At 41.2% G+C, this 23,546-nt stretch overlaps 1 protein-coding gene across 43 annotated transcripts in view; it reads left to right on the forward strand.

The window, feature by feature from the left end:
- The window catches only part of TTN (titin), a 284,957-nt gene that overhangs the window by 66,935 nt on the left and 194,476 nt on the right, over nucleotides 1-23,546 (forward strand). For 39 of the 43 annotated variants that reach the window (XM_081902051.1, XM_081902060.1, XM_081902074.1 and 36 more), the window contains 24 exons: nucleotides 5,216-9,076; nucleotides 9,975-10,253; nucleotides 11,306-11,869; nucleotides 12,559-12,840; nucleotides 12,945-13,223; nucleotides 14,720-14,998; nucleotides 15,097-15,375; nucleotides 15,508-15,795; nucleotides 15,929-16,207; nucleotides 16,323-16,604; nucleotides 16,716-16,994; nucleotides 17,080-17,358; nucleotides 17,463-17,741; nucleotides 17,888-18,175; nucleotides 18,308-18,586; nucleotides 18,795-19,076; nucleotides 19,174-19,452; nucleotides 19,580-19,858; nucleotides 19,958-20,236; nucleotides 20,374-20,661; nucleotides 20,902-21,180; nucleotides 21,391-21,672; nucleotides 22,832-23,110; nucleotides 23,215-23,496. In XM_081902051.1, the coding sequence (XP_081758177.1) occupies nucleotides 5,216-9,076; nucleotides 9,975-10,253; nucleotides 11,306-11,869; nucleotides 12,559-12,840; nucleotides 12,945-13,223; nucleotides 14,720-14,998; nucleotides 15,097-15,375; nucleotides 15,508-15,795; nucleotides 15,929-16,207; nucleotides 16,323-16,604; nucleotides 16,716-16,994; nucleotides 17,080-17,358; nucleotides 17,463-17,741; nucleotides 17,888-18,175; nucleotides 18,308-18,586; nucleotides 18,795-19,076; nucleotides 19,174-19,452; nucleotides 19,580-19,858; nucleotides 19,958-20,236; nucleotides 20,374-20,661; nucleotides 20,902-21,180; nucleotides 21,391-21,672; nucleotides 22,832-23,110; nucleotides 23,215-23,496 (10,605 nt within the window). The remainder of the gene's footprint in view (nucleotides 1-5,215; nucleotides 9,077-9,974; nucleotides 10,254-11,305; nucleotides 11,870-12,558; nucleotides 12,841-12,944; nucleotides 13,224-14,719; nucleotides 14,999-15,096; nucleotides 15,376-15,507; nucleotides 15,796-15,928; nucleotides 16,208-16,322; nucleotides 16,605-16,715; nucleotides 16,995-17,079; nucleotides 17,359-17,462; nucleotides 17,742-17,887; nucleotides 18,176-18,307; nucleotides 18,587-18,794; nucleotides 19,077-19,173; nucleotides 19,453-19,579; nucleotides 19,859-19,957; nucleotides 20,237-20,373; nucleotides 20,662-20,901; nucleotides 21,181-21,390; nucleotides 21,673-22,831; nucleotides 23,111-23,214; nucleotides 23,497-23,546) is intronic. The other 4 variants (XM_081902085.1, XM_081902086.1, XM_081902087.1 and 1 more) reach the window with 2 other exon arrangements.

Here is a 23,546-nt window from a genome sequence, read left to right on the forward strand (position 1 = left end):
TCTTTATCAAGGGATATTCATGTTATTCTGTTGCAGCAAAATAGTAGTCTTGCGAACCTTCAAAGGCTAGCAAATTTATTATGTCACATTCACACAAAAAATATACCATAATAAATTTGATAGTCTTTCAAGTATCATAAAACTCTTTGCTGTTTTTAAACTTCTGTCAGCATAGACTAGAAGAAGTATGAATTTAAAACCGTGTTTTTCAGTATATGAACAGACATGAATATTGTCCACTGTACAAATTTCATTCAGTAAAATGTTTTGTGCTGTGGTTGCATGCAAGCTTAGCTGGGACCAAATCCCATTGGAGACAATGGGGTTTTACTCCTGGGTAAACATGCCTAGGTTTGGGACTCTAAGGCTGCAGTTCCAGACCCTATATGCCTGAGAGTAAACCTAAATCAATGCAATGGGGCTTACCTCCAAGTTGATCTGTATCATAGGAGCCAACTCCTAGGGGCTGAGCTCCTTTCGCCCTCCCATATGTTATTTGAGGGCGTTGGTGGCTCTCCAAAGTTGATGGGCATTGCCATTCAAATGGTGTGTGTGTGTGTGTGTGCCATGTCTTGTGATCAATTATGTGGGGTGAGGCTTAACTACCCGCCTCAATATTTTATTCAAGATGGCACCCCTGATCCATATAGGACTTCACTCCCTGTGTATATGAAAAAAAGAAAAAGAAAATACATAGGTAATCTAGTCACTATTGTGATCAGCACCAAAAGCACATTCTCTAACTCAGACATATTGATAAACAAAAATAGCCTTTTAACACTAGAAAAGAATACACCACTTTACTCTGAGACAGCTACCTTTAAATATGAAACTGTACTTTTGAGAGTTCCTGCTTTTGTATTATTTTCAACACTGATATTTAAAAGAAGCATGATAATTTATACTTAAATAAATTGGTGCATTTATATACTCAGTTGTGCACATGCATGCTCTTATTTCTATATTTATGTGCTCAGTCTTTCATCAAAAATCTGTGGCTTTAGGTACCACATAATCCCAAAACTGATGCTATATTACTAGGAATTGCTGAAGTTCCCAAATATGTTAGAATTACTCTTCCAAATATAGAGCAGGTCATGTAAAAAAAAAAGAGACACCCTGTAAATATGCCCGCCCCCATACCATCAACTTTTATCTGTGGTTCTCATCACAGAATCTTACATAGGGCAAAGACAGAAGCTTTGCTTCGAAACGCAGAGCTACTTGCCCGAGACATGCATGACATGTTTTGTCAAATAGCTTGGGTGATCTGTGGAAAGCAGCCTGTATGGCTCCTTTATCACATGATCCTCAGAACGGAAATCTCGCCGCCACTGATTTCAAAATTACAAGTTTGATTCTGTTTCCAGCCAAGCCATTTTCAGTCTCAGTTGACTAGAAATTTCAAACAGATTAGACACCTGGTAACATACTAGGCATTTATATGTAAAACCTAAGGAAAGAAGTAAAAGGGGGGGAGGGTGTTTCCTTTTGGAAACACTAAACTGATACAATGGATATCACAGGGTATTTCAGCACTCTCAACGTGCTGACAGTAGGCATTGAAATAATTTGCATGGCAGTTAAAATGTTTCAATAGTGTAAGAGTATAAGAGAAATGAAATTTCTGATCCAACATTGAGCTGGGTAGAAATTGCTCATAGCATTGTGTCCATTGTCATTCCCGATATAGTTGACTAGCAGTTTTGGAGCAAATGAAGTGCAGCTATCCCAGCATATTAGGGAAAATGCATTGAATGTATTATATGGTCTGATGCTATCAGAAAGCCCACGGAAGTTCAGCCACCATATCTGACCTCTCACACTCACTTCCAGCTTGTAGTATCTTTGTATTCACTTTATCTGCGGCCTGATCCTGTAAATCCAAACCGTTGGTTACGGTCAAAATCATGGCCAAGCAGTTGTGATGAAAGCAAAGACTGGCAGCTACACCTGTAGCATTGCATGCAACTATGCCCTACTCAGAGTTGACCCATTTAAATGAATGGATGTAATTTAGTCATACCCATTAATTTCAGTTGGCTCTAAGTAGGACTAATGTTGGCTACAATTCCCATCTTCCAAAGCTAGCATTTAAGCTATACACTTTTCCAGTATCAACTCAGATGTCTTTTTTCATAGTTACAGGGTATTTTAAAAAAAAGAGGAACGAAAGAGCTTTATTTGTTCATATTTGATGTTACATTTTAAATGTCAATGTATATATTGTTTTAATAAAAGTTCAAAATACAGTACTCGACTTTGGTTTCGTATTCTTCATTGAGCATACATTGATGAATTAATTATCGACCTTTAAACAATGGTGGTATGTATGTGAAGGTCATAACCTTTATGCCCATCCTTCTAGACATATGAAACTAGAAACACATCATTTTTTCTAGAGTTCAACAGAGGGTGAGATGTTGGGAAAGTTCTCTTTGTAACTGTCAAACAAAGAACAGTTAACTTACTCTGGCATTTAAATTTAAAAACATGTACCAGTCATTTGCACACATGTTTGTAGGGGAAATGTAATGTTGCATACCTGCAGTTTAGAGCCCCAAAGGTATAGCGGCCTCCCTAGAACCTTGAAGGTACACAAGACTCCCATGGTTCTCTGTGACAGAGACAAAGAAAATTCTGTGCTGCCAGGGATTCTTCCCCCCCATAGTTTTTAGGTAGAGCTATATCATTTGTTTGTTTGTTTGATTGTTTGATTGATTGATTTAAATTTGTATACCGCCCTATGCCTGCAGGTCTCAGGGCAGTTACAACATAATATCACAATAATATAAAAACACAAAATACATAATAAAAAAAGAAACAGAAAATATCTTTATTGTACCACTTGACCTGGAAGTAATAGCTGTATAATCCTCCTCATATCATAGTTTAACCATTTGTGGATCTTAATTGCCATTTTAGAAAAAGGGAGGAATTTGTAGTATTTAGTGCGGCAAAACTGAGTGGTTTTGTAAAAGTCCCGAAAACATGTCCGCCTCCATACCATCAACTTTATCTGTGGTTATCATTGCAGAATCTTACATAGGGCAAAGACGAAAGCTTTGCTTCGAAACACTGAGCTGCTTTGTTTTGTAGTTTTGTAGAATTTGTAGTATTAAGTGTGGCAAAAGTGAGGGCATGGATTAGGAAGTCAATATCTAACTGATCCATGCCCCCATTGGAGGACTTACAGAAGCTCATGCACATAAGAAAGGATGGCAACCAATTGGTGGGGAAAGCCAAATTGTTTCCTGACTGCTTGTCTGCCTGGCACAGTGTATGTGGACCATTTGTGGACCACAGAGCAGCCTTAGGTCTTCTGCTCAAGAGCTGAGAACCACGTGGCCTCTGAGTATTAAGAAGATGAATGTTTTCCTTCCAGAGGAAGGCTATACTGCCTAGGATACCTTATATGATCAAATACCTCTGGGTAGAGAAAGAAACACTGGCACTATCAGTACTGAACCATATGGTTAATGGTCCGACTTGGCATAAAATAGTTGTCTGTGTCTTTGACTTGGAACTAATTTTTGCTGGCTGAGCTCTAGAAGATCCTGCCTTCTGGGGAAACCCAGCCAGATGGGTGGGGTATAAATAAATTATTATTATTTCCAACACCATAATTCTATGTTTCTACTGAATGGCATGGAGTGCATTAGTTGTGCTTGACTGTTTAATTCAGTTGAAATGAATGGGATTTATGGTTCATTGATTTCAATGGGACTTAAGCATCTCCCCCCCCCCTGGATTGGTGCTGTATAATCAGCACCATTTCAGTGAATACCTTTTATTTCACTTACCATCCACACCTCAGACCACATTCCTTTTTCAGATATAAAACAGCCCCATAAAGCAAATCCAATAAGAATAATTGCTGAATCTACCTCCAGGTGTTAAGTGTACTTTAAGTCACACAAAAAATACGTAGAAGATTATATACCAGTGTAAAAAATTATTACAAGTTTAAATATTTATTATTGTGTGATATGTTACTGAATCCCTATCCCAATTAATATTCTCTTTATGACTTTATAACTTGGAGTGAGATTTCCTTTTCCATTAATAGAAGGGTTCCTTTCTTCTGCAGAAGTTTCTCTGTTCCAATAGAGGATTCCGCTGACAGAAAATGTGAGAGATAATTTTTGTGGATTCCTCCTTCCCCTTGCATTCCCATGCCACAGGAGGTTTCCCCAAGTTTGCCAGAGCAAATTTTCAGGGGGATGCAGGGTGAAGCAGCAAAATTTTCCTTTTCTTCCTTCTGTCAGCAGGAACACCCCATAATGAGCATTCAGCCCATGGATCTGCAGTACCAATTTTTTTTTTTTAAGGGAGTATTTAAATCATCAAACATTTATTGCAGACTCTTGTATCTCCCAGATCAACTTTCCTCAGCCTGGTATCCTCCAGATGTCTGAGGCTCTCAGCTCCCATCATCCCTGACCGACAGCCATACTGGTTGGAGCAGATGGAAATTGTAGTCCAAAACATCTGTAGAATAGCAGGAGAGGGAAGACTGCCCTTGATGGGGATCTTGTGGCCCTCCAGACTTTGCTAGATTTCAATTCCCATCAGTCCCAGCCACAATGGCTAATGTTCTAGAATGATGGGAGCTGTGATTTTGCTTTTTTAGTACTAATGGAAAAGTGAACATCTGAGTCTGTCTATACATATTAAACACCAACCCATATATCTGAGATGTATTATGCCTTCAGTTTATATGCAGATATTCCCCAATATTCATGCACTGATTAAATGGGAAATTGTCAGTACAGTGGTACCTTGGTACTTGAATGGCTTGGTTCCCAAACAAATTGACTCCCAAACGCCGCAAACCTGAAAAGTGTACTGGGTTGTGAATGTTTTTTGGAAGCCTAACGTCCAATGTGACGGACAAGTGTCTTCCGATTGGCTCTTCTGATTGCAAGAGCCAATCAGACGCCGTGCCTTGGAAATTGAACGTTTCAGAAGTTGAATATCCTTCTGGAATGGATTACGTTCAACTTCTGAGGTACCACTGTATAAACTGAATCCTAAAATAATGTCCACCCTTTGATTCAAGGTATATTTTAAAATATATGAATGTTTTAATCATCTTGCAGCATTACGAAGTGTTGTCCTAACATGATAATTGATTGATAGTATCTGGTAGATACAAGATGAATTTTTCAAGAAAGCATTTTAGTAAAATGTAAATAATTTTTTTCCCATACAGAGATTTCTAGCTCTATTATTGTGTCTTCTGAGGAAGAAAGAACTGAGAGTTACACCAGCGGCCTACAATTATGTGATAGAGATAAAACACTTGAACTCATGCCTGAAGATCCAGTTTATTCTAGCAGTTTAGAGGTGAAAAGGGAGAAGAGCAATGTCCCAACCTTCCTCAAGCATGTGTCAAATGTTGAAATAAGTTTAGGAGATTTAGCTAGACTTTCTGTTGTAGTTACTGGGGATCCAAAACCACAGATACAATGGTATTTCAATAGTGTTAAGCTGACATCATCTGCAGACTATAAGTTTGTGTTTGATGATAAAAACTATAGCCTCATTATTCTCTCCACAAAATTTGACCATGAAGGGGAATATACTTGCATTGCTAGTAATATCCATGGAGAGACAGCCTGCTCTGCTTATCTGAAGGTCAATCCTAAGGGAGATGAAAGGGAACTGGAGGCAGAATTCACTGCAGAGAAGACAGGAAGTCCTCGACCTCCATGTTTTGTTAGGAAGCTAGACCCTGTTCAGTGTGCACAAGGTGCTCCTGCTGTGTTTGAGTACAAAGTGGCTGGGGATCCACCTCCAGAGATTCAGTGGTTTAGGGGAAACAACCAGATTTTCTCCTGTGCACGATACACTATCATTCATAATCGAGATGGTTCTGGGTCACTAATGGTGAATAACTGCCAGGGGGCCGATGGTGGCTTATACATCTGTAAGGGAATCAACCTCATAGGTGAAGCCTCTAGCAGTGCAGAACTTCTTGTTCTCTTAGACATGCCTGGGGAGGCTCCATATAAGGAAAAGAAGAGTAAACAGAAAACACGCACCAAGTCATATAAAGAAACTGTAAGTGACGAGGCTACTGTCTCACGGATATATGCCGTTAAACTGCCTGGTGATGATAGGCACGATGGGCAGCATGTGATGTATACAATTGGAACTGAAGATAGGCATTCACTACATAGTGAAGAGGTAGATGTTTTGCAGGTGGCTTCCTACTCAACAGCTACTATACAGCAGGAAGCCCTTCTGACCCAACAAGTAGCCTTGCTTGAGTCTCAGAAAGTTGGAGAAATTGCAGATCCATCTTCTCAGGCCAATGAAAAAGTGGCTTCTTCAGCTTTTACTACAGGTGAGGTGAAGGAGCACCCCGGTTTCCTAGAACAACACTCTGAACCAATTCAAAGCCCACCAATAGTCGAATTGCCGGGTTCCTGGTGCCACCAAGTTTCTGATCTCTGTTTACCTGTTGTGGAGGAAATAAACCAAGAAGACAAAGAAAAGGGGCTGCAAACCAAGCTTCCAGAAATGGTCAGGCCAACGTCAGCCATAGAGCAAACATCTCAGTTTGCCTCCATTCTATCTGAGGAGAAATATGTGGTAAGCCCTGGTGAGTCTGTTGTATTCTCAGTCCCAGGAGCTGAGGAAGTTATTGAAACCAGTGAGCCTAAACATGCAGTATGTGTTCCTAGAATCGAGGGCATCCAAGAATTGTCCAAGGAAAGTTCTTTGGCAGACCACACACACAAGTGGGAGAATATCAGACCAGCTAAAGAACGAGGCAGCTTTTTCCAGTCTGCTGTAGCAGCAGAACAATGCAAAATAAGTGAAGCTCATGCTGAGGCAATCGATTATGCTGATTCACCTGCAGAAGTTAGTCATACCCAAGAATCATCCAATGTATTACATGTGGCTACGATTGCCTCTGAACAGATGTTCCCCAAAGAGTCCGCCTTTGATGCAACCATTGCAGAGCAGCAGAAGGGCTCCCTGGAACAGGACAGGCTCGTCCAAACAGCTCTGGTTGCTGAAGAAAAGCAGCAGCTCTCTGATGAACACACTGAGGACCTTCCCAGGTTAGACTGCACGGTGGTAGCAGAAATCCAAAGAGAGGGTGAAAAGCCACTGCATTTGCCTGTTGTACATGGACAAGGCTCGCTTCCTAGAGAAGAGCATTTTAGTTCTGAGGTGCCCCTGGAAGATGAGGCACTGTCTAGGAAAAGCCCATGTTTGCTACACTGCTTAGTAACAGAAGAACAAGTCTCCACGTCTTGTGAAGATGCTAAGCAGTTTCCTCCTCTGGCAGAGGCAGTTAGCATTCAGGTCACCCAGGAGCCCATTTCTGTGTTGCATCTCCAAACGAGCCAAACTGAGCTCGTTTGGAAGGAAGGCATCTTGGCTGTACAAGAACCCGAACCCCAAAATGCTTTGCAGAAAGCTGAAATAATGCTCAAACGTGCTGTGGCATCTGAGGAAAAAAACCAGATAGCTGCCGAGGCCCTAGAGGCTTTTCAGAGTGGCCTTGCTGGAGAATACCCTGTGGCTATAGCAGAGCCTCAGCTTCGTAAGTGTCTGACCACTGTGGCTGAGAAGATGCTTCTGCCCAAAGAGGAAATCCTCCCCAAAGCAGGAAAAGAGCAGAAAGCTACCCTGAGGAAGGAAGACTTTCAACCAGTGATGCAGGTATCTGATGTGACTGAAGAGAGGGTCTTGGATGTAGGACATGCTGAGCCATTTGAGGCTGTTCAGCCCATGAGTTGTGAGGTGGTGTCTGAGCCCAGGTTGCCTTCAGAATCCACCTGCGTTGAGGATCAAGGTGTTCCGATAGAGAGCATCGATCTCTTGGAAGCCACAGAGCAAGAATTTGCAGCCCGCATCCAAGAAGGTCAGTCAGTCAGGCTCCCATTGTTATTGGAGGAAAAACAGACATTAAAGGAAGAGCACTTGGACAAGATCTCAAGGCCAGATGCTGAGAACGCAACAGCCCAAAAGCAACTGGGGCTGCTTATGGATGTGCCTGAAACATGGGAAAACAAAGTGCTTCGGAAAGAAGAAGAACTTGCAGCTGAGACTCCCGTATGTTGTAGCTTAGATATGAAGGCTCAGATCAGAAAGGCCCTGAAAGTAGCTCTGACAAATGAACAGCACTTATTTCCATTGGATGCTTTCGATGATATTGAGAGCGTTCAATTAAAGACTGTAACAGTGATCAAAGAACCTCAACATGCAACATGCACTTGCCTTGTAATCTTGGAAAGTTCCAATACTGCAGAAATAACTCTCTCTCTAGATGGAATATATTCTCAGACAGCTGATTTCAAAAGTGAATTGCAAGCTGCTGTTCACTCCATTATTTATGACGAGAAACATGTTCTGACAGCAGAGGAACCCAGTGCCATAGCAGAACCTAAACACCACAAGTTGCTTGCTTCTTGTTCACCTCCCAAACTAATGCAGTCTGCTACTGTAACTGAGACACCTGTTCAGCAACAATCTGTCAGTAATATTATTGGTTCACCTGAGCTACATCATGCTTACCTGAGTACTGAATCAGAAATACAGGAGGAGCAACTTGTGTCTATTCAAGAAGTCCAAACTATTGCTCTTAGTGAGCACATTAAAGATGTAGGTACAACCACACTCACCCTTGATATTCCTGTAGCAGCAGCCCCAGTTGAGAGGTTAATAGATGCTCTAAAAGTGAAAGAGAGAAAGGAAGAACTTTTTGAGGAAAATGAAGAGGAGGCACATGTAGTTAAGGCTAGCAAACGAGAAGACAGTCTAGCGAGCAGGGATTGTCCCATCATGCGCCAAAGTTTTATAGACACTGTTGTTGAAGAAGGTGACAGCGTAAGTCTTACTTCCATTATAGAAAATGTTAAAGTGGTGAATTGGTATTTTGGGGATAAGCTGGTATCTTCAGAAAATGAGTTCAAGTGCTTGCAGGACCATGACACATACACACTAGTAATCAACCAAGCATTCAAGGAAGTGCATCAAGGAGAGTACACCTGTGAGGCTCTGAATGAAGGTGGAAAAACAACAGCAACAGCGAAACTCACAGTTGTAAAAAGAGGTTGGAATATGGGGATAAAATATTGCTTTCCTATTTTCACTCATTTGCTAACTGAATAGAACACACATATACATATTTGTATCTCTAGTAGCATTTTGGATACAGATATAAGAAGTATATAAACTTCAGCTGTGCACCACCAAACTAATCACAGATCCTCCACTTTTTGTTTCCTCTTTAGAACTTTTATTTCTTTAAATATATTTCTTATTCACACCTTTTATTTGCATTTTGCACTTTTTGGTACTGAAACAAAATTAAATTTTGTTTCATGAATGATGATTGTTAAATAAACTATTTGTAATGTCGGATTTTTTAAAAAGAGTGCATGTCTTAGGAGCACTTTCATCCCCATATCCACAGAGCAACTTGGTTCACTTTTCCTTTTCATTGCTACAATAAAGATGCAATCCTGAACACGCTTACTAGGGAGGAAGCCCCACTGAGCACAGTGAGACTGGCTTCCAAGTAGACGTGCCAAGAGATTGTCCAGCACGTTGTAGAAGTCATTGCACCATTCTAGCATAATGTCACACATTTCATGTTGAAAATGTTCTGGTACAACCTGGTATAATTTCATATATCATGTTGTTTGCATGCCTTTAGTAGTAAGTAGCACATCAGAGTATCTTCAGAGTTCCATTATGCACTGCAATGTAGGTAGCCCTCTGGTAGACTGAGCACTGCTTTTGGTTTGCTTTCACCTCTGACAACCATTTTTCTTTACAGCCACTTTCCTTGGGTAGCTCATGAAACCACACATCTCATTTCTGTTGGTCACTTTATTAACAGTGTTTTGGAATGTACACTTATAAGCACCATACATGCTATTAGTATTACAATATCCACATAAACATGGGTGGTTGTAACCACATTATTCTTTGACTTTTAACTTCAGTTGGACCCATACTGAGGAGAAGGCTGGAATCCCAAGAAGTCGCTGTGAACCACCTTGCCAAGTTCACCTGCGAGATCGAGATGGCGCCAGACGTACGGTTTCAATGGTACAGAGCCGGTCGGGAAATCTATGATGGCGACAAGTATACCATACACACCGCTAATTATACATCCACTCTTCAAATCCCGAGACCGCAAGTAGTTGACTGTGGCGAATACAGCTGCAAAGCTTCCAATAAGTATGGCAGCGTAAGCAGCAAAGCAACCTTAACGGTAACTGGTAAGTGCGAGACATGAACCCTGTGCTGCTTCCTTGTTAGGTAACTGAACGTGTTCACCATTAGTATGTGGCAAAATGCATCTAGGGCCAATAACAGACTAAGGATTTCCATTTCTGTGCATATAGAAATAGAAGAAAATACCAGGTATTTGGCCCCCAGGTTCAACGTACATATCCAGGAGCAAAAAACATATTTTCATCGGAAGCTGAGTCAAATAACAGATTTGTAATTATTGTATATTATTTCCGAACTCTTTTAAGCGTGGAGGAAAACTTACGAATAATAAAGGGAATACTCTAGTTCATTTCAGATGCGCACCATTTGGTATAAGCACTCACACTACAAGCACCTTTCTCTAGTGATGGAAGAACTGCAGTTGGTGAAGGAGATTGTAGGCAAGAACTTCCACACTTAAAGCATTTCACACTGGGGTCGGGAGGAGAGAAGAATGCAGCAAGGGCATGGATTGTGCCCAGAGGCATTTGAAATGTTTTTTTATTCCGTCATATTCACCTATAAACATTCGCTCTTAAATGTCTTAAGCTTCTCAAAAAGATTATAGTATTAACTGAGTCGTCTGATCACGATCTTGCTGGGATGCAGTCGATTTTATTTACTCTTTGAGATCCATGTTTACAGACGTAGTGGGTGGTGGGAGCCATCTTGAAATGAATAAAGGATACTTAATGACATCGCTCTTTTAAAAAGATCTCCCTAGGCCTTTTTATTACTATAATAATTGCCTATACCTTTCATCTTACTGGAATCTGTATTGCTGGTTAATTCATGACATGCACTTCAAATCGTCACATGTAAACCTAATTTCATGACTAAATAACTCTGGCTAGATGGCTTTTAAAACTGCTAGATCATCCTAATGATTTACTGGATGTATTGAGTCTTGGGAATCTTTACTGCACATTATTTCTAGACAATTTAATGTGTGTATATGGAGACAGCATTTCTGTCTCCTTTCTTTGGTGCTGGGGTGTGGGGAAAAGGTTGCTGTATTGGCCAAGTCCATGTCAACTTCCCCCCCTTTCTTTTGCAGAAGCGTTTCCTCCAACCTTTCTAACCAGACCCGAATCTATTACTACTTTTGTGGGTAAGAGTGCCAGGTTCCTCTGTACAGTGGCAGGCACCCCTGTAATCGACACAGTGTGGCAGAAAGATGGTGCCGCCATTTCTTCCACAGAACATTGCAAGATTTCAGCTTCTGAGAATAAGCACAGTTTAGAGATTCCACGCCTCACAGTAAATGACAGGGGGGTATATACTTGCAAAGCCTCAAACAAATTTGGAGCAGACATCTGCCAGGCAGAAATAGCTGTCATTGATAAACCACGATTCGTCAAGGAACTGCAGTCTGTTCAGTCTGCAGTCAATAAGAAGATCCATCTTGAATGCCAAGTGGATGAAGACAGGAAAGTCACAGTATCCTGGAGCAAGGATGGAACCCGAATACCCCCAGGCAAAGATTACAAGATTTGCTTTGAAGACAAGATAGCATCACTTGATATCCCTCTGTCTAAACTTAAAGATTCGGGAACATATGCATGCACTGCTGCAAATGAGGCTGGAAGTAGCTCTTCTTCGGCCACTGTAACAATCAGAGGTAAGGAAATTGTCGATCTGCTATACTTGGTGCCATTCATGTCCTCTTATTTATAGTAGTTGTGCTTCAAAGAGGAGCTGCCAAAATCGTGCCGCGGGTTGAAGTGGGCCCTGGCCACGCCCCCACAGCGCCCTGATTGGCCGCCTGGCAAATGGCATGGCTGGGTCACCCTCAACATGATGCAGGACGCTATCCTGCACCCCGCTGAGGCAGGGGTGGGGCCTGGTGGCCTGAGTGCAACCTGGTCCCACTTGGTCCCACGCGGAACCGATTTGTTAGTTCCAAATAATGAAGAAATGAGAGGTAACATTAAGAAGGAAAAAGCTAATCATAGCACATTTCTCCAAGTGTGGTGTGGTGTTTCTTTGTAAAAAGAAAAGCTACAATCTTTTTCACTCGTCTTTGTGTCTTTACTAAAGCTTATTGTCTGATTTCCTTAAATGTGCAAACTTTATTCCAGTGTTGACTAAAACTGTCATTTATTTATTTTTCCGTCCTAGGTGATTCTTTAGAGAAGTTCTGGTTACCATGATAAAAAGCAGAATTAAGAGCAATGGCAGGAATTGGAGTTTTGTCCTGGATAGATATCTGCATGTTTCTCAATAGCTTGTCTTTGTAATTGTCCTATCAAATCGATCTTCTTAAGGTGTTATATTTCAGGCTTCTTTCTTTCTGAACTTTTCTTCTAGAGCCACCATCGTTCCTGAAGAAAGTGGACCCCTCTTACTTGTTGACTCCTGGAGAGTCAGCACACCTTCAGTGCAAAATCAAAGGGTCTCCTGAGATCCAGGTGACATGGTACAAAAATAACAAAGAAATTAGGGAGAGCGACACACAGAGGATGTCTTTTGCCAATAACGTGGCTGTGCTAGATATTACCAATGTGAAAGTTGATGACAGTGGAAGTTACTCGTGTGAAGCAGCTAATGATGCTGGCAGTGACAGCTGTAGTACTGAGATTGTTGTCAAAGGTTTGTTCTTAAACCCAGGGGTGCTTTCTTTTCAAGGTGCTCTGTTCTGCTGCAAGTGTACTATCGGTCACTAATTCTTTATTCATGCTTTGATGATTTTATAGAGCCTCCTACTTTCATCAAAACTCTTGAGCCGGGCGACATAGTGAGAGGAATGAATGCCACTCTTCATTGTGAGGTTTCTGGTACTGGACCGTTTGAAATCAGTTGGTTTAAAGACAGGAAACAAATTCGCAGTAGTAAAAAATACAGGTTGACTTCCCAAAAGTCTCTTATCTCTCTGGAGATTTCTTCATTTAATAGTGCAGACGTTGGTGAATACGAATGTTCCATAGCGAATGAAGTTGGAAAGTGTGTTTGCAGTGCAACATATATACTGAAAGGTTAGTGAGCAAGTGAACAAACAAAACCTATTTTTAACATAGTGCAAAAGGAGAAAATAACTCTTTCGTGGAAACCAATTTTCCTTTTTTAGCTGTCTCCTTTCCTTTCCTTCTCTTTCTGTGTCTTGTTGCTTCTTGGAATCTTTTCTTAAATTCTTGAACGCAGGAATAAAAGCAGAGAACAGATTTCATTGAAATTAATTCCCAAGCAAGAGGCTGTTTTACACAGTCAATTCAGTTCTCTTTTAAAGGTGACCTTGCCTTTCAAAACAATATGCAGACCAGAACACAGCCATCCTTTAAAATTCACACTTCTTTGAATTTTGCAATGCAGCGTTCCAACTGGGAAATGAACACTAAAATGAAAAATAGTTTTGGGAAATAGTGAATATTGGGCAAAATAACATTAAAAATGTGTGTAGTAGAAGAAATTCATACTAAACTGCTGATAAATTTTCACGAGAACTTCTTTTAAAAACTGCAAACTGATGTGGAAATGTGAGGACTCAATTTAAGACTTTTAAAAAAGAGAAACTGATAGGTTTGCCCATCCCTACACATGATATGTAAAGAGTTTATTGCTTCTGTCAGCTTGTGATACAAATGTAAAACCTACCCAAGTCAGCATTCTAATTTGCAATGCTAATGCATCTTTTCATCTCCCATCCCCAACATTATCAGTACTCAAAGTTCCACCAAGTAATGAAAGAGGAGCCCAAAGGCAATTCATATGTTAAAAATGCTCTTAGCATTCCCACACACTTACTTAAGAGTAAGCCTCACTGAACTCAATGGGACTTACCTCTGAGTAGGCACGCCTATGGTTGGTCTGTTAGCCTTTCCTTTGATAAGTATAGTGTCATGAAATTAAGGGGTTTCCAACATAAAGCATAGCCAAAAGGCAAAATCTCTACTCCTAACATCCTTCTGAGAAGCAAGCTTTGGTGCCCAGTAAAAGAATTCCTCTTTTACTCTTCCTAGTCCTCTCATTTACACCAGTAGTGGGGAACCTGTCGTCCTCCAAGTGTTGCTGAACTACAATTCCCATCACCCCCAGCCAGCATGACCAATTTGTAGTTCATCAACATTTGGAGGACCAAAGGTTCTCCACTTCTGGTTTACATCAATGATGGGGAACCTGCAGCCCTCCAGATGTTGTTGGACCCCATAATTCCTGACCATTGGCTAATGGGGTGGGAGTTGGAGTACAATATCTAGAGTGCCACAGGTTCCTCACCTCTACTTCACCTGGATTAATTTGCCTGCTGTCAAATGTAAGACGTTTACTTATTGCTCAACAACTAATGGTCCCTCTGTCTCCAGATTGAAATGGGAAATTTCCCCCTAACATTCAGAGGTAGAAATCCATAAAAGACATTGCCATTGTATCCGGAAGGCAATTTGTTTTCTTTAAAAAGCCTTAAATGCAGCACCAAGCACCATATGATGCAATGATAGATAAGGGTTTTTCTTCCTTCCTTTCTTTTTCAAATTAGAACCTCCCTCTTTCATTAAGAAAATTGAAGATGTTACTGCACTCGCTGGGGATGAAGTTTTCTTACAGGCAGCTGTGAGAGGCTCAGCTCCTATTTCTGTCACTTGGATGAAGGGGAAAGATATTATTAAAGAAGATAACAAAGTCAAAGTGACCTTTGAAAATGGCATTGCAACTTTGCAAATCACAGATGTCCAGATTAGTTCTGGTGGTAAATATACATGTCTGGCTGAGAATGATGCAGGAAGCCAAACATGTTTTGGAGAATTAGCAGTCAAAGGTCAGTGTAGGAGCACTTTAAGATCGCACAATTCTTCTTATACACAGGCATGTTGTTCGCATTAGGTCTATAATGACCACTGTTTAATTCTGTTATAGAGCCTGCTACCATTGTTGAGAGAGCTGAATTCATTCAGGTGACGGCAGGGGACCCAGCAACTCTGGAATACACTGTTGCAGGCACTCCAGAGCTAAAAACGAAATGGTTCAAAGACGGAAAGCCTCTGGCTTCTAACAAAAAGTATAGAATCAGTTTCAAGAACAATGTTGCTCAGTTGAAATTCTACACCGCCGAATTGCACGATACTGGCGAAATCACCTTTGAAGTTTCAAACGATGTTGGACGCAGTTCGTGCACCACCTCATTTACTGTGTTAGGTTGGTAATCCAGCAGCGCTACTGCGATTTAGATGGTAGAACAATTAGAAGGCGGGAGGTGGGAGGGGACACTCCTAAAACACTCTTTTTGATATATATTGGTTTTCTTTTCTTTGCTGTGCCTTGGAACAGATCGCACCCTTCCTCCATTCTTTACCAAACCTCTGCGGAACGTCGATAGCGCGGTTGGTGGCTCCTGCCACTTTGACTGCAAAGTATCAGGTTCTCTTCCAATAAAAGTGTCTTGGTTTAAGCATGACAAAGAGATCACTGCCAGCGCCAAGTATGCAATACGCTATGAAGAAGGTTCAGCGTCTTTGGACATCAAACACCTGGATACCAGTGATGCAGGAGTGTATTCCTGTAGAGCTACTAACTCTGCAGGGGGCAAGGAAAGCCATGGAACTTTAACGATAAAAGGTTTGACATCTTCTTTTGCATTCTCTTCTCAGTATCTCTTTTAACCGTTCTTTCCCCACCCCCTTTTTAACTCCTCACTGCATTAAGTTGAACTACTGATTCTTTCCAACTCTTTCTTTCAAACAATGTGTAGAGCCACCTAGCTTCGTGACAGAGCCAGAGTCTCAAGAAATATCTCCCGGGTCAACAGTGCGTTTGAAGAGTACATTTAAGGGAACAGCGCCACTCTCTGTACAATGGTTTAAGGGTGATGCTGAGCTAACAACCGGCGGAGCTTGTTACATCATGACGGAAGCTTTGTCGAGTTACTTGGAGCTTTACGCTGTGAAACCTGCTGATTCAGGCGCCTATTCTTGCAAAGTCAGCAACGCGGCTGGTTCAGCCTCATGCAGTGCAAACTTGTTTGTCCAAGGTTTGCACAACTCTTTCTCTTATGATGATATGCTTGGGTGGCGATTTGAGGTGCCTCTTATTTTTCCTTAACCTCTTTCTACAACTCTTCTTAATAACATTCTTTAATTCCACAGAACCCGCTACTTTCGTGGAAAGACTTGAGCCGTCGCAGTTGATTAAGAAAGGAGAATACGCCCAATTAGAATGTAAAGTTACAGGCACGCCTGAAATTAAAATCTCTTGGTTCAAGGATGACAGGGAAATTAAAGACAGTGCCAAACACAAGATGACTTTGGTGGGCTCCACAGCAGTACTCAGACTCCTGGATGTCACTCTTGAAGACTGTGGTGAATATACATGTGAGGCAAAAAATGATGCTGGGAAAGATACCTGCAGTAGTGTCGTGATTGTAAAAGGTGTGTGCAAAAGTACCCCTGTGCTCAATTTTCTCAGCAAGTCTTTTGAGCCTTTAAAAGGTCCCAGAACCAATTAACCACCCCACTCTTTCTTTCTGCCTTATGCTACAGAGCCACCTTACTTTGTCAAGGAATTTGAACCAAGGGAAGTGTTAAAGGACTCAGATGTGATACTGGAATGTGAGGTCTTAGGTACCCCTCCGTTTGAGGTCTATTGGTTAAAGGACAACAAACCTGTGAGGAGCAGTAGAAAGCACAGAATAAGCATTGAGAATTCCTTGATTAGCCTCCAGGTTTTCAAGTTTGACTCTTCAGATGCAGGAGAATACCAGTGCAGGGTAACAAACGATGTAGGAAGCTGTGTCTGTAGCTCTGAGTTGGCTCTGAAAGGTCAGTACCACCTGGAAAATATAATAATTTAATTCTGATGTTTAGTTGAGGCTAATACTCACCAAGGCATCTATTCTTTCAATAGAACCCCCACAATTTGTGAAGAGGATTGAGAACATTAGCTCACTTAGAGGAGGCACAATAGTGTTTCAAGCAACTATTAAAGGTTCCATGCCTATAACAGTCTCTTGGCTGAAAGATAACGATGACATTGTTGAAGACGATAACACCAAAATGACCTTTGTGAACAATGTGGCCACTCTTATGATCAGGGCCATAGAAGTGAAGCACGATGGGAAATATTTTTGCCAGGCTAAAAATGATGCTGGAATCCAAAGATGTTCTGCTTTACTAACAGTAAAAGGTTTGTAGAGCTTCCTCCCGCCTCCTTAATTTATAGCATCGTGTTTTGCTAACATCTACACTTCAAGTCACCCAGACTCATATTTGCTCCTGTATTTATCACAGAGGGAGCCACCATCACTGATAAAGCTGTTTCAATTGATGTCACGGAAGGCGACCCAGCCACATTGCAGTGTAGATTTTCAGGAACAAAAGATATTACTGCCAAGTGGTTCAGAGATGGAAAGGAGTTGACTTTGGGACACAAATATAAAATCAGTGTTACCGATACAGTCTCTATGCTAAAGATTGTTTCTACAGAAAAGAAAGATAGCGGCGAATACACATTTGAGGTTTCAAATGATGTCGGAAGCAGCAGCTGTAAAGCTAGCATTAATGTCTTAGGTTCGTATTGTGTATCCCTCTTCTCTTGGAGGTGGGTCGGTTGGTGGGTGCTGGCCACAACTGCAATTCTTATTTCCTTTTTATGCCAAAGACCAGCAAAGTGGCAGCCTAATCTAATATATATCTTTTTGGTTTCTCTTGGGTAGATCTGATCATACCACCTAAATTCACCAAAAAGCTAAAGAAAATGGATAGCATTAAGGGCTCTTTTGTTCACCTTGAGTGTATAGTGTCTGGTTCACATCCAATAAGTATCCAGTGGTACAAGGATGGCCAAGAGATAACTGCTAGCGAAAAGCACAAGTATTCTTTCCATGATAACATGGCATTCTTGGAGATCAACCAGCTTGAAGGTGCAGATAGTGGATCTTATACCTGCGAGGCAACAAATAAAGCTGGAAGCAACCAGTGCAGTGCCCATTTAACCGTCAAAGGTTTGGACATCTTGTACTTTTTCTCCTAGGCGGCAGGCTTATTTGCCACATCGCTTTGATTCTGGTTTTTGTTTATCATTCCAAAATGAATGACCTCCCTCTTTTCCTGGTCTTTCTCCCCACTCTTTGTAGAACCCCCATGCTTTGTTGAAAAGCCACAGTCACAAGATGTGGTACCAGCTGCCAGAGTCCAACTCAAAGCTCTCGTGAGCGGCACGCCTCCCATACAAATAAAGTGGTTCAAAGATAGCAAAGAACTCCTTTCGGGAGCTTCTCGCTCAGTTTACAAAGATGACACTTCAAGTGTGCTGGAACTCTTTTCGGCCAAGACGTCTGATTCAGGGAACTATATCTGCCAATTAAGCAATGACGTCGGGACAACAACCTGCAAGGCAACTCTTTTTGTGAAAGGTCTGCACTTTTACATCCCGGGTTATCAGTTGCGATTTATGCAGCTCAATCCTATGCATGTCTACTTGAGTGTAAGTCCCACTGTGTTAGATGGGGATTACAGTAAGTATGTGCATAGGATTGCAATCTACCTTAGTTTTTTTGGTTGGTTTGTGTTTTTTAAAGCCAATTACTATTTTCTAAATAATTATTTTTAATTTTATTTTAGAGCCCCCTAGGTTTCTTCAGAAGCCTAGCCCTGTAGTAGCTTTGAGAAAAGGACAGTCTACCACTTTTGAATGCCAGGTAGCGGGTACACCGGAAATCCGTGTCCTTTGGTACCTTGATGGGAACGAAGTGCTGGACCATGCTAAATATGGAGTCTCGTTTGTAGACAACATGGCGACTTTTAAAGTTTCCAATGCTAAAGTGGAGGATAGCGGGACTTACATCTGCGAGGCCCGCAATGACGCAGGTAGTGAGAGTTGCAGCATTGAACTGAGAGTGAAAGGTTAGTTGCTAAGAATGTCTTTTCCAGTTCCTTCAGCCATGCGGTTGGGTTCCTCCCCTTATTTCTGAGGTTGCTTTGTTTTCTTCTACTACTTTAGAACCTCCCACATTTGTGAGGGAGCTAAAACCTGTGGAAGTAGTAAGAACCTACGATGCTGTGTTAGAATGTGAAGTCACAGGGACTCCTCCGTTTGAAGTGACCTGGCTGAAGAACAACAACGAGATCCGAAGTAGCAAGAAATACACCATGACTGATCAGCAATCTGTTTTTGCCCTTCATATCATGAACTGTGATGTTCAGGATGCTGGCGAATACCAGTGCATTATTTCAAATGAAGGGGGCAGCTGTTCCTGTAGCACAAAAGTCAGTTTGAAAGGTCAGTTCAGTAATCATAGTAGGGAAAAAGCCTAAGAAACGTTCCGTTTGTTCTCTCACCTCCTTTAGCAAATTTTAAACCTTACCCAGGTTTCATTCCGGCTTTTTTATATTTTTAATAAACACAGAACCCCCATCCTTCATCAAGAAGTTAGAAAACGTCCATGCTGTTTTGAAGAGCTCTGCTGTATTTCAATGCACTGTGGCTGGTTCTCAGCCTTTAACAGTGTCTTGGATAAAAGACGAAAGAATCATCGAAAACGATGACAGCTTCCACATTACATTTGAAAACAATGTGGCGAGACTGAAGATCAGGCATGTTGACCTCGGTCACAGTGGGAGATACACTTGTCAGGCAAAGAATGAGTCAGGAGTTGAGAAGTGTTTCGCTTTACTTTTAGTGCAAGGTTTGTGAGTTTTGATTCCTATTTTGATTCCTCAGTAAGCACCAGTCTTCTGCCTCATCAGAAGACTTCAATATATTTGTGTTTCTATTCTTACTCCAGAACCTGCTCAGATCATAGAAAAAGCTAAATCAATTAAAGTTACGGAGAAAGACCCAGTCACTCTAGAATGCACTGTGGCTGGAACACCAGAACTTCAAGTAAAATGGTCCAAAGATGGCAAACAACTCATGCCCAGTAGATATTACACCATGAGCTTTGACAATAATGTGGCTAGGTTCAGGATTGAATCCATTATGAAGGAGGACAGCGGCACATACACCTTTAAGGTCGAAAATGAGTTTGGAAGCAGCACCTGTGAGGCTACTTTGTCTGTACTAGGTTTGTATTTTGTTTGGTCAAAATGGAGCATGTTCTTTTTCAATCAACATTTTAATTGCCTGTGTATTTTTCATGAAGAAGAAAGAATAAAACAAGGAATCTGATGCTACTTGCCTTCTTCCCTCCCTTCTGGGCAGATCAAGCAATCCCTCCTTCGTTTACCAAAAAATTGCCAAAAATGGATAAAATTCTGGGATCATCTATTCATATGGAGTGCAAAGTCTCTGGCTCACTCCCAATTACTGCAAAATGGTTTAAAGATGGAAAAGAGATACCCGAGAGTGCAAAATACAGGCATCTGTGCCACGAGAACACTGTATCGCTCGAGGTTAATTACCTAGAGTTGACAGATTCTGGAAATTATACTTGCAGCGTAACAAATGTTGCAGGAAGTGACTCATGTAGCGCCGTCTTAACTGTGAAAGGTTTGGATTTCTATCTTCTTTCTATACACTGTATTAAAATATAAATCTTTTTCAACTTCACATCATTATCTTAATATCTTTGAATGTAGATCCCATTTAATGTTATCTATATGGAACCTTTCTTTTCTTATTAACTTTGACACATGTTTTATTTCTCTTTATTGGTTTGCTGTGGCTTGCCAGGCCATATTTCTTGCTCCGGAACCTAATTAGTTTTCTTTTGTTTCTTAAAACCTTTAGAGCCACCAAGCTTCTTGGTAAAACCAGAAAGTCAATCAGCTATACCTGATTCAACAGTGGAATTTAAGGCATCTTTAAAGGGAACACCGCCTTTTAAAATAAAGTGGTTTAAAGAAGATTTAGAACTTGTGTCCGGACCTAACTGTTTATTTGGGATTGAAGGGTCAACTGGTTTCTTAAATCTTTATTCTGTGGATGTATCAAAAAGTGGAAACTATACTTGCCAAGTTTCCAACGATGTTGGCAGCGATTCTTGTACAACCACACTGAGCATAACAGGTGTGCTAATGTGTTCTGTGTTGCTCTTTTCTTAATTGTCTTCTGCAGTCTTTTGTGTAAATGTTTCTGAGTTACTTTTCTTCCTGCATTGCTAAAACTAGAAGTTAAGCGCCCTTTTAGATTTCTCTCCCCTCTTATTCTATATACCTTTCAACACAATCCCTCTTTTCTTCTAATTTACCTTGCTTTCATTTTTCTTCCGTTTCCCAGAACCTCCAAAGTTCATTAAGAAGCTAGACCCGTCTAAAGTGATTAAACAGGGCGACTCCACACGACTTGAATGTAAAATCAGTGGCTCTCCGGAAATCAAAGTGGTATGGTACAGAAATGACACTGAAGTCCATGCTAGCGAAAAATTCCAGATGTCATTCACAGATTCTGTGGCAGTCATTGAAATGAGGCATCTTGGTGCAGACGATAGTGGAGATTACATATGTGAAGCTCAGAACCCTGCTGGCAGGGCAAGCTGCAGTACTAAACTCCTAGTCAAAGGTTAGCAAACATGCCTTGGCGGACTTCCTTCTCTTTGACTAACTGTCTCTAAAAAGATTGAGATTAGCTCATTCTGATTCTTGTATGGCTAAGCTAACTGTTAGATTGCTATAACTGCCCATTGTGGACAGGGTCCTATTTCTCATCTAATTAGCCTCCAGGTTCATTTTAAACAAGTATTCTCTAACCTGTGGCTTTCACTCTTTCCCTCAAGAATGTTCAAAGGGATGTGGTGTATTTACTATTATTTATTTAGGTTATTTAATTATTACAATATTTGTATGCCACTATTAAACCAAAAAACCAAAGTGGTCTACAACAACCACATAGTAAAAACTACATTTGAAAACAAAACAAAACCCAGAGATAATCAATTAGCTATTACAGAAAGATGTTTTCTTAATTACCTGCATAAGCTTGGTGGCAATTATAACCCACTCTTCATTAATGTCAATGAGTGGGGTACTTAAATCAAGGCTGCAACCATCAGTCAATCAAATATGCACCACAACACTGAGAGGGTGACAAAACTCCTCCTCCAGTCAACTAATCAAATGCTTGAGTAGATGTCAGGGTTGGCGTCCACTGAATCTGCAAGAGGCAGCAGTGACCATCACAGCTCTCTGCCTCTTACAGAAAGGATAAGTAATCAGTCAGTTGGACTACATTCCATGTGAAAGGAGGAGAAAAGGGTTGTTAAATGCATTCCTGCACTCACCCTTTTGGCTCAGCATTCTAGGATGGTCATTGCTTTTATTACTGAAATGACCAATTACCCTATTCCGGGTGGGCAACAGTTGCAGCCTCTTGCGGTCTGGCTGCCAGCCATTCCCAAGTGCTGGGACTCGTGTGCACACTGAAGATCATTCGGCCAGCCGCATTGCAGGGCAGGATTGCCCACCAAATACACTAAACTGCCCAATCATGGGCATCTTAGTGGGTGGAGCTTTGCTGGCAGACTGGGACATGCATGCTTCCATTCCAGTCGTTGGCTACCCTTAAAAACCAGCTGGAAAAGAAAAGGTGCTTCTTCAGCTGCATGCATGCCTTGGCAGTGGAACAGATATGGCAATTCTCACATTATATTCATATTAAACTAGCAACATATATATTGAGCTAACTTTCTTAAAATGACGCCTGATTCTTCCTTTCATCCTAGAACCGCCCATCTTTAGCAGGAAGCCGTCTCCAGTAGATACACTCAAGGGTACTGAGGTTAGCCTTGAATGTGAGATTTCTGGGACACCACCTTTTGATATTACGTGGTATAAGGATAAGAGGCAAATCCGTAGCAGTAAAAAGTACAAAGTCACATCCAAAAACTACCATGCAAGTGTTCACATTCTGAATATTGAGGTATCTGACATTGGTGAATACCAGTGCAAAGCTCAGAACGATGTCGGAAGCGACACTTGCGTTTGTATGGTAAAACTTAAAGGTAGGTATTATCTGAGGAAATACGGTGTGCAATCATCGTTGTCTTTACAAAAATGCACAATTCTTGTTGGAACTCTTGATGCCCACTGGCTCTTTCCTCTTCAGAACCACCAAAATTCGTGACCAAAATTAACAACCTTACTGTTGTGGTGGGTGAACCAGTAGAGTTGCAGGCCACCTTGGAAGGCTCTCAGCCGATTTCGGTGACGTGGCTCAAGGACAAAGAAGAGGTCATCAGAGAAAGTGCTAACAGGACAATAACATACGTGGAAAATGTTGCCACTTTGCAGCTTGCCAAAGCAGAACCAGCAAGCGCTGGGAAGTATATCTGTCAAATCAGTAATGATGCTGGAACCCGGGAGTGCATAGCAACTTTAACCGTTCTAGGTTGGTAATGACACAAACTTGGCTTTTTATTTTCTTTAAAAGAGAGAGAG

Source organism: Podarcis melisellensis, assembly GCF_964234715.1.
Source record: "Podarcis melisellensis genome assembly, chromosome: 1".
Classification (NCBI taxonomy): domain Eukaryota; kingdom Metazoa; phylum Chordata; class Lepidosauria; order Squamata; family Lacertidae; genus Podarcis; species Podarcis melisellensis.